This window comes from Cariama cristata, unplaced genomic scaffold (assembly GCF_000690535.1).
Source record: "Cariama cristata isolate BGI_N322 unplaced genomic scaffold, ASM69053v1 scaffold28705, whole genome shotgun sequence".
In the NCBI taxonomy this organism is placed as follows: domain Eukaryota; kingdom Metazoa; phylum Chordata; class Aves; order Cariamiformes; family Cariamidae; genus Cariama; species Cariama cristata.
This window is the reverse complement of record NW_009618568.1, coordinates 2,284-14,299: the sequence shown is the minus strand read 5'-3', so window position 1 is coordinate 14,299 and position 12,016 is coordinate 2,284. Positions and strand designations below refer to the sequence as shown.

Below are 12,016 nucleotides of genomic sequence, written 5' to 3'. Positions count from 1 at the left end.
ATGTGACCCGGTTTTTTAAACAGGCCTGCTTGAGGTGTTTGAAGGTGGCTGTGTGGCGGCTTTTAGGGTGTACGAGAAGCCGTGAACGTTTCATCTGTTTGGTTTTCCTTCCCGTCTGTCTCTAGGTGGTTCTGTTGAGGGTCCCCTGCCTCCTCCCGGGTATCTCGCATCAGGGAGCCCTCAGTAAGGAGTTCGGAGGCGTTGGGACCTGTTGCTTCCTCCCCTTCACAAACCACCCAGGGTTGGATTGGTACCTAAGGGTGTTTCTGCCAAACGCTTGTTATAGTCTTGGAGAGGAGGCTCCCAGCTCTGAGGTGACGACGAGTGTTCAGTTACTTGTGCTGGAACCTAACCTGAGTTTCTTGTTGGAGCAAAAGCCTTCGAGGCAGTTCAGCAGACAGCAACATGGTTTGATCTCAGGGGGCTTGCGTGAGCGTTTACAAGTCATGGGATGGGGGACGGGCAGCGCAGACCCATCCTGTTCCCCATCAATGGGGTACCCGTGCAGCTCTGCGAAGAACTGGGTTGCCTCGCAAAGCCTGGCTATGTGCATATGCCTGCGTTATGGCTTTTGCACAAATATTTGTGACTTTAAAAAAGGATTGGCAGCTTATTTGGATGGCACGAGGATGAGATGTGTAAAGACTCTTAGACAAAGGGATGTAGTGTGCCTCTAGACTGGATAAAGCCATGAACGATCTGGGCTGACTGTGCCTGGAGGTGGAGGTTGGACTGGAGACCTCCTGAGGTACCTTCCAACGTGACCTGTCCTGTGCAGGGGGATGCTCTTGCGCTCGTACAGCTCCTGGGGTGGCCAGCAGGAGCTCTGCTTGTGGAGTGGACGTAAGCAGCGGTCCATTCAGGTGCAATAGTCGTTGGATTGGCCAGAAAGGACTGATGAAAAATTAGCACTGCTGTTCCCAAGAACAGCGGCTGGGTGTGTAGGCTGTTTCCATCACCTGCTGTAGGACTTGCATGTGGCTGGGCCCCTCGGGCACTGCCTGGTGGCAGCGGCCCTGCATCCTTGTGAGCAGCAGGGCTGTGTGCGGGTCCTCTTCCTCGCTCAGGGGTCTGTCTGTCCTGAGGAAGCACAGCTAGCTTGTTGTGAGGATTGCCCTGCTCACAAAGGTGTGATGTGAAACCAGAGTGGGTTTTCTGACCTTTTTGTGTGTGGATATCAGCGTGGCTCGCTCTTTCACCTCGCTTTTCCATTAAAAAGGCGTTGGGGTGGTGGGTTTGTAATAACTTTGGCTTTCCTGATCCGACACCCTTGGTGTGTTCACAGCAGCAGGAGGTAAAGGGCAGCACTTAGGGCATCTTGCTGCCTTGGAGCTGAAAAAGAGGGAATCCCTCAGGTATTTACTCCGCTGCACGTGGGTTTCATCTCCCCTGCTCAGCCCCTTCAGAAAATCACTGAGTCGCGTGTTGGGCGGTGCGAAGACTGTGTGAACTCAGAGCGTGGGGAAGTGCCGCCGATGGTTTGGGTGCTGATGGCCTGCTGCAAGCAGGGAGCTGGGTGCTAAGTTGCTGATGAAGCCTCTCTGGCTTGATGCAAGAACCTAGTAGGCTGGCATCTGGCTTGGGCAGTGCATACATGAAGTGAGTAAATATCCAGAAACATTGTGAGGGATTTTTTTTCCAGTGGGCTTTATTTATTTATTTATTGGAAAATACTGATCTGTCCAAACCCAGACATCCCAGGAATGGTCCAGCTCTGGCATCGCCACAGGAGAGGATCGGGTTGGGGTTTCTGGAAGCGGCGAAAGCAACCGAAACTTTGCAGTAAGCGATCACTGCTGTCTTCAGTGATACGTGAAATGCACCTGTAGTTTTGGTGAGAATTGGAAACAAGGGATAAGATGTTCTCCCGTGTCCTGGGTGAATGCCCTGATTACTGAATTCAGAGCTGTCCTAATGTAAACTCTTTGCAAAAAGTACCAGCAGACAGTGATATTTTTTTAGGTCTTAGGGAATCTCAGGCTTTCGTAACATGGGGAAGACTGTTTCTTGTTTGGCCCTAGTAGAATGTGCACTGCTTGTGCTGATGGAGACAGGGTGAAGTAGAGGCGGCTTCATTTGATATAGGTGTAGAAATGGGGCACTGGAAGCCTTTCCTTGTGAGTATTTGTAACCTCTCCCTAAGTAGTAGGATACAGTCCTTCCCTTCTCTCCCTTCTCCCTCAGAAGCTGTGGGTAAGCTTTGGCAGCAAACCCTGCCAAGCCCAATCTGTCCTGGTCACCAGCATCCTGTGCCAGGGGACTTGGGCAGGACTGAAGTGTCCAGGTCTTGGGAAGAGTGCAGTGACTCTCCCACCACCCCTCCAGGTAGAGGTTCCTCCTTCAGCCTCATCCACAGAGAGCTGGTAACTGCTGGGCTGTACTCTCTCCTGCCTTCCAGTGCTGCGTGTGTCTGGTTTGGAGACCTGTTTGCAAGGTGTTTTCTGTTTGCCTTGCAGCACTTCGTTGTTCAGAGTTTATTCCTGCAGCATCCTGCCACCACGGTCCCCCTGCCAATGCGTCGAGGCATGCTGACCAGTCTCCAGGGGACTCGCTGATGTGTTTCTGCAGAGCAAATGGGAATGGTTCAATGAAACTTGTCAAACCTATCGATCCTCTTGCTCATTTCTCCATATTCCTTCTGCTGGCGCGTTGACACAGAATGTCGTTAGCAATTTCAAATGCTGTTGGGAGGGTGCAAGGTCAGCTAGCGTTCAATACCCCTCTGAATGTCAAGTGCGTGCTCTGCCACCAGGATGCAGATAGCAACATCCCTGATGAGCACAGCCAGGATCAAGTCCCTGCGAACGCTGTGGCAGGGTCTTCTCTTGCAGCCCTTCCTGACTCGTTAGTTCTCTCGCACAGCATCCTTGTCCCGGTTGCCCCAGATCTCTACACCTCGGGTACAGCAGTTGGTGCTGCTCACTCACTCCTCCCCAAACCTGCGTGCACCAAGTGCTTGTGGCAGAACCAGGTGGCTCCTGCTTTTGCCTCTTGTTTTGCCCCCTTTCCCTTCCTGGGGGAGGGAGGTAGCCCAAGGACCTCCTGCTTGTTCTGGATGCACCACTGGCTTTGAGAAGTGGTGCCTGTCCCAAGGCGAGGACGTACCCATGCCTACGGTAGCCTGGGCGATGGCGCCGGCCGTGTTTCGGCTTGCTGTTGCTGGCCCAAGCCAAACGACGGGGCGGCTGGCAACGATGCGGGAGCGATCCTCCAGAGGTCGGCCTCAGACCGTGGCGTCCCGTCCACCGGCGGGTGGGCGGCTGGGCCTGGGGAGAATTGTTCCTTGCTGCTTTTCCTCTGGGCTTTGTTACCTTTGACTAGCGTTGCTAGCAGTAACGGCAGCCTCGAGAAATACGTGTGTTCAGACACAACTCTCTGTGAAGCTGCTGCTCCCTCCAAACCCTGTGAGGTTTGCATCTGCAAAAAAAAAACTTTTCCAGTTTGTCTTTAGACAGCAGGTAACTGCCCGGTTATCCTGATTCAGAGGATATTAGGCATTTGAAGAACTTTTATTTTCTAAGAGGGCTATTACTGGGGTTTTTTTCCAGCTTCAAAAATCCACCTTCCGAGGATTAAGATGGCTAGAAAATATTCGCCAAGTAGAAATGTGGAGTGTTTTGTTTAGATTTCTACCATTTTCTAAAATCTTATCTTTCTGAGCTTCTGGGAGGCAGGGGAGGGCCCCTGAGTAGCCACGGCAAGCGCGGCACAACTGTCCCCCCGGCCCTGTGCCGCAGAGCTTGGGGCTGCGCCTGGTGGAACCAGAGGCCACCTCTTGGTCTGTGCGAGCTCGTTGGGAAGGGACCCCCAGAGCTGGCGAGGGAAGAGAAGTGCTCCTCTGGCTGTGACCAAAACGTGTCCTGCGTCAGGGAGGTGGTCCCCGAGGCAGGCAGGAGGTGAGCTCAGCCTCTGGCACGGAGCCGGGCTCTGGAGCAGGCCGAGGGGCCGAGCTGGGGCCTTCGGCACCACGGAGTCCTGGAGGGCAGCCCTTTGAGCCCCCGTTAGCGGTGAGCGTTCGTGATGCCGTTCAGCCTTATCTTACCAAAATGGCGAGGCTGCTTGGCGTTCTGATCCAGCCGGCGCTGGATGCCGTGCTCCTCGTGTGTGTGTCTGTCCTGCCAGCGCCGGCCGCAGGCACCTGCAGACAGGCTGGCGTTGGCGCAGGGTGTGGCTTGGGCGCAGGAGGGGGCCGGCGCGTCCTGGCCACCATCTAGCTCCCTGCAGCAGGGCCGTAGTGCAGCTCCCAAAAACTTGTACGGAGCTAGGCAGGATTGGGAGGAAGGGCTCTGCCGCCGTCTGGCCCTGGTTTGTGTTTATCTCCTCTCTTCTCTGATGTCTTTCATCCCGTTTCTGGCGATGCTGAGGAAGAACAGTTACTTCTTTTCATTGTCTCTGTAATCTGGGGAAGGAAAGCCTTCACAGGCTAAGGAAGGGGACCTGACGCAGATAGAAACGCTGCTAACTATTTGATGTAAAGCATGTTTAGCTGTTTTCTCTGTTGCTGTCCTCTCTAGAGAAGCCCAAACCTGAACCTTCTGCCCTCTGTGTAGCCACAAGCAACCCCTGGTGAAAGCTGTCTCGTGTGGCGGGGAGGCAGGCGTTGTTGTGCACTACTGTCACCTGCTTAGGCAGGGTTATTTCCCGGTGTTACGTCCTCATGCTGTATCCCTGTGGCTTCCAGGATTCAGTTTCCTGTATGTCAATCGCTGCTTCAGGTACAGAGAGGCACAAGGGACTTCTACTGGGCTGGTGATAATATTTTTATTTTTTTTTAAAAGGGCAGCTCATTCAGACCTCGTGCAGTTGGTTTCTCCTGAGCAGACCTATAAATCCATGGGAATTGCGTTTGATGCAAAGGAGAGATACGGTTGTCCTGTAAGGATCCTCTCCCTGAGCTTAATGTTTTCTGGCAGTATCTGTGCAGGTTTGAAGCGGAGTTAAGAGCAGCCTGACAGGGCAAGCTGCTCTCTCGTGCGCAGCAGCAGCAGCTGGGTGATCCAGGCTGAGGTTTCTTGAAACTGCTTCGTGTAGAGAGAGGCCAGGGGAGCGGGCTGCTTACAGGGCTTATCTCTTTCTTCCAGCAAATGTATGCAACGTCACCCAGGGAGGTCCCTGTGAAGAAATGAACTTTGAAGATGAATTGCTAAACCTGTAAATCATTTCTTAGCTCATGACTGAAACCATCCCGTTAGAAGCTTAATGTATCCTATATATTAGCAGCGGTGATAGGTGCTAAAGAAATTAATTTATGGAGATGGAAGGAGCGTTGCAATTCGCTGATCTAGCACTGGGGAAGACCAAAGGGCTTAATTAGCAAAAGAGCCTTTTAAATGGAGATAAATTTGATGGGAAGTGAGCTGCTTCATTAAAAAAATAAATCCTCAGACCCTGGGATTCAGCCCTGTTGCTTGTGGAGAAAAATGAATTTGTGTTGGCTCCTGATTCCAGCCCTGGCCTCCCTGAGCTCTGTGGGGAGCTAGCTGCATCCAAGTAGCCAAATCCCTGTGCCCCTCAGCAACGCAGACGATGGCTTGGCGCTTGTGTGCGCTGTGATTATGAAGAATTTTAACCAAGCTCTTACCTGGTTCTGCTCTTCCACAGGGGCAGTCAGCCATGCCCAGCAGTAGAGACTAAGACCCCTTGGTGACCGGTGGCTGGCTGGTGGCTCCCTTTGCTTGCCCCTGTATTCCTTGTACTTGTGTTTACCCCTTATCCCACTCTAGTTTGATCTTGCTCTGACACTTTTATGTTTGTTTATTTGGGCCTCTAACATGAGGCTTGAGCCACTTGTGTTCACTCTAGCGTATTTTGATAGATCGAAGTCTTGCACTCAGTGCCTGTGCAGCATGCTGGGCCGTAAACTCTTGCTTGGAGTCCTGGCACTCTGGGATGGTGATCAAAGCCTTGGAAACAGCGATGTCCAGGACAACGGGAGCCAAGTGAACGTAGATGGGTCCTCCTGGGATCTTTTTTCCCCCCTCTCAATGGAGCTGTGGGCGCTTTTTGTTTCCCTCTCAAGTAACATCTGTGCTGTCTGCCCCGCTTTTCTTCCAGGTGCGCAATGGCCACATCAAGCGAATCACCGACAATGACATCCAGTCGCTGGTGCTGGAGATCGAAGGAACTAATGTCAGGTAAGAGAAGGCATCTTCTTCTGCCCTAGTGTGCTCTGTGGGCTTGGACCTGGAGCAGAGTGAAAGATGTTGGTGCCCAGCAGACATCTCCTTCAGACTCTACTGCAATCTCTTTGTCAATAATAAATTAAAGAATATGATCTGGGGTCAGATCACTGATACCTCTCTGTGGCACTGTACCATGCCTTTCCCTGGATGTGCTTGTAGAGCTCTCTGTCATCCTCAGTGGGGCTAAGGAATAAAAAATAAAGTCATGTTATTTTTCCATCACTTAGGGGGGGGAGAAAAGCTCTATTTGATACCTGGTCCCCAGTCAGTGCCACCAATTACTGAGAAAGCAGCACTCTGTCTTCTGCATCTTCTAGTGTCTTAGGCCTGCTCTGCTGCTCTCCCGACAGCAGGAAGAACAAAGGGAGATTTATGAGGGGAGTTGCTTATGGTGCTTCACTTAGCAACCTTGTCTCCATCGACCAGGGAGAGAGACGCCAGCTCCATGAGTGGGTTCAGAGTCTCCAAGGCTTCTCCAGGGGTGATTCAGAGCAGGGCGCTCCTTATAAGGGCAGTGGAGACTCCTCTCCTGCAGACAGCCTGAGCCAACGCTTCTCTTCCTCCCAAGATGTGTTGATACAGAACTTGCCAGGCATGACGTGTACTTCTAGGGCTCATGACCTCTGTTTTCCCAGCCATATAGAGCATGCAGGGCCTCTGCTGTGCTCTGGAGGGCTCTACCTGTTCAGTCAAGGGTAGGAGGAGGTTGTGTTAAGAAACAGTGCTGACATGGCCTTGAAACCAGGGAGGTGAAGCTGTCCAGGAAGGTGTTTCATGTCCTGAGTGAGAAATGCATTCTTTGGGCCTTTTATCTTGTTCTCCCTGCAACTACCTCTGAAACTGCCTCCTGTTACAGGAAGCCCTGGTTGCTGCTGAGATCTTATGATCACAGCTATCTTTTTCTGCGTGTCCTCCAAGACTGTGTTAGGTCAAGGGAGAGACTTGGGACTCAGGCTGTGCACTTTGTGCTGTGTGAGATCCTAAGGCGTTTTTCTGTTCCTCTCAGTACCACGTACATCACGTGCCCTGCTGACCCAAAGAAGACCCTGGGCATCAAACTACCTTTCCTAGTGATGATCATCAAGAACCTGAAGAAATACTTCACTTTTGAAGTGCAGGTGAGGAGCATGCAGCGGGGAGACCCCTCTGGTGACCAGTGAGGAAGATGCCAGGGAGCCTGCAGTCTTGTGTTGGAACTTGTCCTAAGTGGAGACTCCAAAACAGTTTTGCTTTCTTGACCATATGATATGTCAAGTGTTCTGCTATGGGGGCATCAGTCGGCTCACAAGCACATCGTTGCTATTCTGGAAATTGGGTCTGTTTCCTGTGTTAAAAATAATTCTGCTGTGAAATGGAGGGGTGGGAGTAGGAGGCCCCTCTCTCAGAGACAGTTAGAGCCTGAGTCTAGAACAGCTGCTGTCTTGGGGAGCTGGGGGCCCCTGACGCCGGGGTCAGCAGCCTTCCTTCCTCGCCCCAGGTGCTGGATGATAAGAACGTACGCCGACGTTTCCGGGCAAGTAACTACCAGAGCACGACTCGAGTGAAGCCCTTCATCTGCACCATGCCCATGCGGCTGGACGATGGCTGGAACCAAATCCAGTTCAACCTGTCGGACTTCACACGCCGGGCTTACGGGACAAATTACATTGAGACCCTGAGAGTTCAGGTGAGAAACAGGCATGTCCTGCCCACAGAAACTTGGGTGAGTGGGTTGGTTGGTAAAGTGGTGGGTAAAGCTTGGTTGGTAATCTTCCTGCTGGCTGGGTCAGCCTTGCTGTGGACTGGGAAGCGGGTTTAGCCCTGACTGGTTCCATTGCCAGTCCTGGTTTTTGGAGGGCATGGCAGGGGCTTTTTTTGGAGGGCATGGCAGGAGGGGAGCGACGGCCCGACCCAGCCAGCCGAGGTCTTGGTGCTGCCTCGCTTCACTGGACTAGACTGGGATGAAGAAGCCCATTTCCATCTTGTTTCTTTTGCTGGCTGTGAGTTAGGGGAAGAGTTGCAGTCCACCTGAGGTGTGCCACGCGTCCTGCTGAGCGGGAGTCAGCTGGAAATTAGCCGTCTGCTGCCTTACTGTCCAGATACTCCCAGTCGTTGTCTGACATATCTAGAGTACCAGTCAAGTGGGAGCCTGGCTGGTAAAGACCCAGGGTGTAATGATCCGTACATATCCCCGGTCAAGCTTGTTTCCTAGCACAGGTGGAGTGCCCCTGCCTTCACCGAGCCCCATGGACCAGAGCTGATGCAGTTTTTGTTCCTGCTGCGAATGTGAAACTTGTTCCATATGTTAGGGATTCGTGTTCGCTGTGTCCGGTGGCATGCGTTATTTTTAGGAATGCCCATGTGCGGAGCATGCCTGCTCCTTACTGTGCTGGGGCTGCTGTAGTTCCTTGTGGGGTTGCCCTGAGATGAACAGGCTGTCAGCTGGGAAGGGTCTGCCTTCTCACGTACCCCTGAGGGAGACTGGAGTGACTCCTTCGCTGCCAGCTGATAGTGGAGGCAGCACGGTCTGGACAGTCTCATTCCTGACCCCAGGGAGGCCCTGAAGAGGCAGTGTTAAAAATGCAGCAAGCTGAGGCTGAGAGTGTTCTGGCAAATGCTGATACCAGCAGAGAAGGAAAGGTGGGTTCACAGCAGAGAACCCTCTAAGCAACTAAGGCAGATCTCAGTTTGCAGAGATGCCAGAGCTTGGCCGAATCTCTTGAGCCAGCTTGCGTCACTGGAGGGAGAGCATCTAATGTAAAGCAGAGGGCATGGGTCAACGTTTCTTCTCTGATGCCCTGTCAGATTCAGAGAGAGGCAGTGAGGTCTCCTGTCCAGCTGCTGAGCCAAGGGATCCAGGCTGCTGCATGACAGCGAAGCTGGATGTGGAAAGAGCCTATGGAAGACTGACTCTTTGTTTTGACTCTTAGATCCATGCCAACTGTCGCATCCGACGGGTGTACTTCTCTGACCGGCTCTACTCAGAGGATGAGCTCCCAGCAGAGTTCAAGCTATATTTGCCTGTCCAGAACAAGGCCAAGGTGAGCTAGCCGTGGGCAAGTAGGGTGGGAGCAGCAGCCATGCCAGGCTAGCGTTCCTCTTCCTCCCCCGCTGCCTTCAAAATCCCAAGTTTCTTCTAGCCGCAGAGCCATTACCAGCTTTGGCTGTCAGCCAGGGAGCACCCTCTCTGTTGCCAGGGTGAGCAGTCTGTGGGGGTGCCTTGCTGAGCCGCTTTCCTGCCAAAACACATGGAAGTTGTCATTCCCATCTAGGAGCAGGGTGAGCTGTGCAGCTGCGCCCCACGTCCTTCCTGTTTGTCTTGAAGGACTCTGGGCAGGGTGGCAACCTCCCGGCATCTCTTGGGAGCTGGCACCCATGACTCAACACAGCGGCTTTGCTCTTCAGAGCTAGCTGCAGCTCCACACTTGTCTTCCAGGAGAGATGCCATTTGTGTCCCTCTAGCCCAGATTTACCCCCCTCTGATCTCTTCCCTGCTCAGTGCAGGCGGTGGCGCTCTGCAGTGGAAAGGGCAAGGTTGTGGCTGCCTAGCAGGAGATGCCAAACTCTGCTCTTACGGGGATGGGAAAGGGCTCCCTGACATATTGACAGCAGTCTCGAGGCTTGTGAGGAAGCACCTTTTTTGCCAGGGCCAGCCTGTCCCAGTGCAAGTGCTGCTTTTAGCAGAGAAAGTTCCTGGGCGAAATTTCAAGATGCTGAGGGAGGATGTTGGGTGCTGATCTTGGCAGGAGGTAGAAGGCAGTGTTAACAGTAGGTGACATCTCTGGGGAACCTGTCACTGCCTTCTGGGCTGTAGCAGCCCCCCAGGGGTGTCTGGGGAATGCTTGGAGCCCTCTCAGCACAGTTGTATTGGTGCTGCCAAGTCTAATAAATGTTTTCTTTCTTCTCCCTGCTCTGTCCAGCAATAACACCACGTTGGGAAGAGATGCGGGAAATACTTGGGGTCAATAGGAAAACAAAAGCAGGTAGAAGAGAAGGCCCTGCTGAGACCAAGTTTTAGATCAGCTCACCTTGCCTAGGGTAACTTTGATTCATCTGGTATTCCTCTTCTGGACAGGACACAATTAACCTTGTAACAGGTCTGAGACTATGTTGTTGGTGCGTGAGTTGTACAGAATCAGAGTTTTCCTACCTGCTCCTAAAGTGCTGAGCCTAAACACTGCAAGTGGCCTGGTACCTGATCTTGTGTTGCACAGAGAGGTTGCTCAAAGTGGCCCCTGTGCCTCCGAAGAGGGGATTCAGCAGGGATTATGGGGTTAAGTGTGCCCTCTTGAAGACACCAGTTTTATTTTTTCTTTCCTTGTTTTCCATCTCATTTTATATATGCTCTAAATATGGATGTAATACTCACTCTTGGAAAGCTATTAAACATTTGACTCTGTAAGCCTGCTTCTGGCTTCTTCCTTCTTTGATGGATCCTTTGACTTGTACATGTAGCGCTTCAGAAAGTGCCAAAGAATTTCTTTAAGAACCCAGACGTTAGAATTTGCCTCTGAATTTGACTTTGATTGGCAGCCTCGCTGTTTAAGGGATAGCACAGACATGAACAACTGTAATCTGGAGAGAGGAAAAATAGTAAGGTTTCCATAGAGGAGATAGGATCTGTCTCCAGTCCGTGAGGTTTGTGGTACTTTACCTATGACAAAAACTCACGCTGTTCATTTCTAGTACGTGGAAAAAGGTTTTTCATTCCTGTCTTACTTGAAACTGTTTTCCCAGCAGTGACAAATTGGTCTTACCTGCCTGTTAGGGCACAGCTCTGTTCACTGTGTAGTTAAACAACTCACTCCAGCTTTCAGCCAAGCCGTTAGTAGCTACTTATAGCAAGAGGCACACAATAGTCTTCCAGCTGCCAAATTGTCCCTTTCCCCAGGGATCAAAGGAGAGGTTTAGCAAAGCGGAAGTCTTTTCCTGTGCTGAGGCTGCCCTTCCCTGCCTCAAACCAATCTGCCTTTGTTATGGAAAGGCTTGTGAAGGGGAGGCTGCAGACCTCTGCCAGTAACGGAGAGAGTCTGGGAGTAGCTGATGCCTTTCCTCCCTGGGGACAAGCCCCGCGACAGCTACTCCGGTGAGTAGGTGCCTAAGGTGGGCACTGATCCTTCCCTGGTGTTGGGCTGTGCCGTGAATTGGGAAGACTTCGCTTTCATTATTGTCCCGTAAAACAAAGGTGGTCTCTCCCAGGAGGAAGAGAGCCTGTTGGAGGACATCTGCCCCAGATTCTGGGTTTAATCCTGACCACTGACTCTCCACCTGGTTTAAAGGTTTGGCATGTCTGAGCACCCTCACGGTCAGCACCTCCTCTGTATGGACCTCACTTTTTACCTCTGTGGCAAGCTCTCAGGACAGCCCTATTACAGCTACCTCGTTTGCACCTTTAAAGCTAGCGGGCTTTGAACTGGAGGCACTGGCCCTATGCTGCCACGTGGTGCTGGATTGCACTTGCAGAAGGCTTTCTGGGCAAGACCTTTCCCATTTTTATAGCTAGCTGGGTCTAAGGAGCCAAGCGGAGGAAGCCCACATGGGGAGGCACCATCCATCTTGCTTTTGATGTCTGTCAAGGCTTGGCTGGACTTGAGATTTGTTTAAGTGGAATCGCACTGTATTGTGTGCCAAGGATTGGCCCTCACGAAGTCCACGGTGAGGCTTTCCTGCCACGTTTGCAAAGCTTGCCAGGGCTGGGGGAGCTGCTGAGGGAATCCATCCGACCCCGGCAGGGTAAAGCGTCCATCCTTTCCCCCAAGCCCTTGCTCAGGAGCCTGTGTTTTTGGCAGTCGTTGGTGGCTGAGCACTCTCCAGGAGCTGCTGCTGCCTTTCCCTGCCCCTCTGGGGCCCGTGCT

The 12,016-nt window shown here is 52.3% G+C and overlaps 1 protein-coding gene across 1 annotated transcript; it reads left to right on the top strand.

Moving 5' to 3' along the window:
• The first annotated feature begins 3,128 nt into the window (after positions 1-3,128).
• Positions 3,129-10,557, top strand: CFAP20 (cilia and flagella associated protein 20). The gene is made up of 8 exons (XM_009700911.1): positions 3,129-3,252; positions 4,682-4,715; positions 5,816-5,945; positions 6,055-6,134; positions 7,189-7,300; positions 7,660-7,848; positions 9,092-9,202; positions 10,082-10,557. The coding sequence occupies exons 1-8, from the start codon at positions 3,129-3,131 to the stop codon at positions 10,085-10,087; spliced, it is 786 nt and encodes a 261-aa protein (XP_009699213.1). The 3' UTR covers positions 10,088-10,557.
• The last annotated feature ends 1,459 nt before the right edge of the window (positions 10,558-12,016 follow it).

Coding starts and splice junctions, on each gene's coding strand:
- CFAP20 (XM_009700911.1), top strand. CDS start 3,129: ATGGCGCCGGCCGTGTTTCGGCTTGCTGTTGCTGGCCCAAGCCAAACG. Junction 3,253..4,681: donor GGCGTCCCGTCCACCGGCGG/GTGGGCGGCTGG, acceptor TGTGGCTTCCAG/GATTCAGTTTCCTGTATGTC. Junction 5,946..6,054: donor ACAACGGGAGCCAAGTGAAC/GTAGATGGGTCC, acceptor CTTTTCTTCCAG/GTGCGCAATGGCCACATCAA.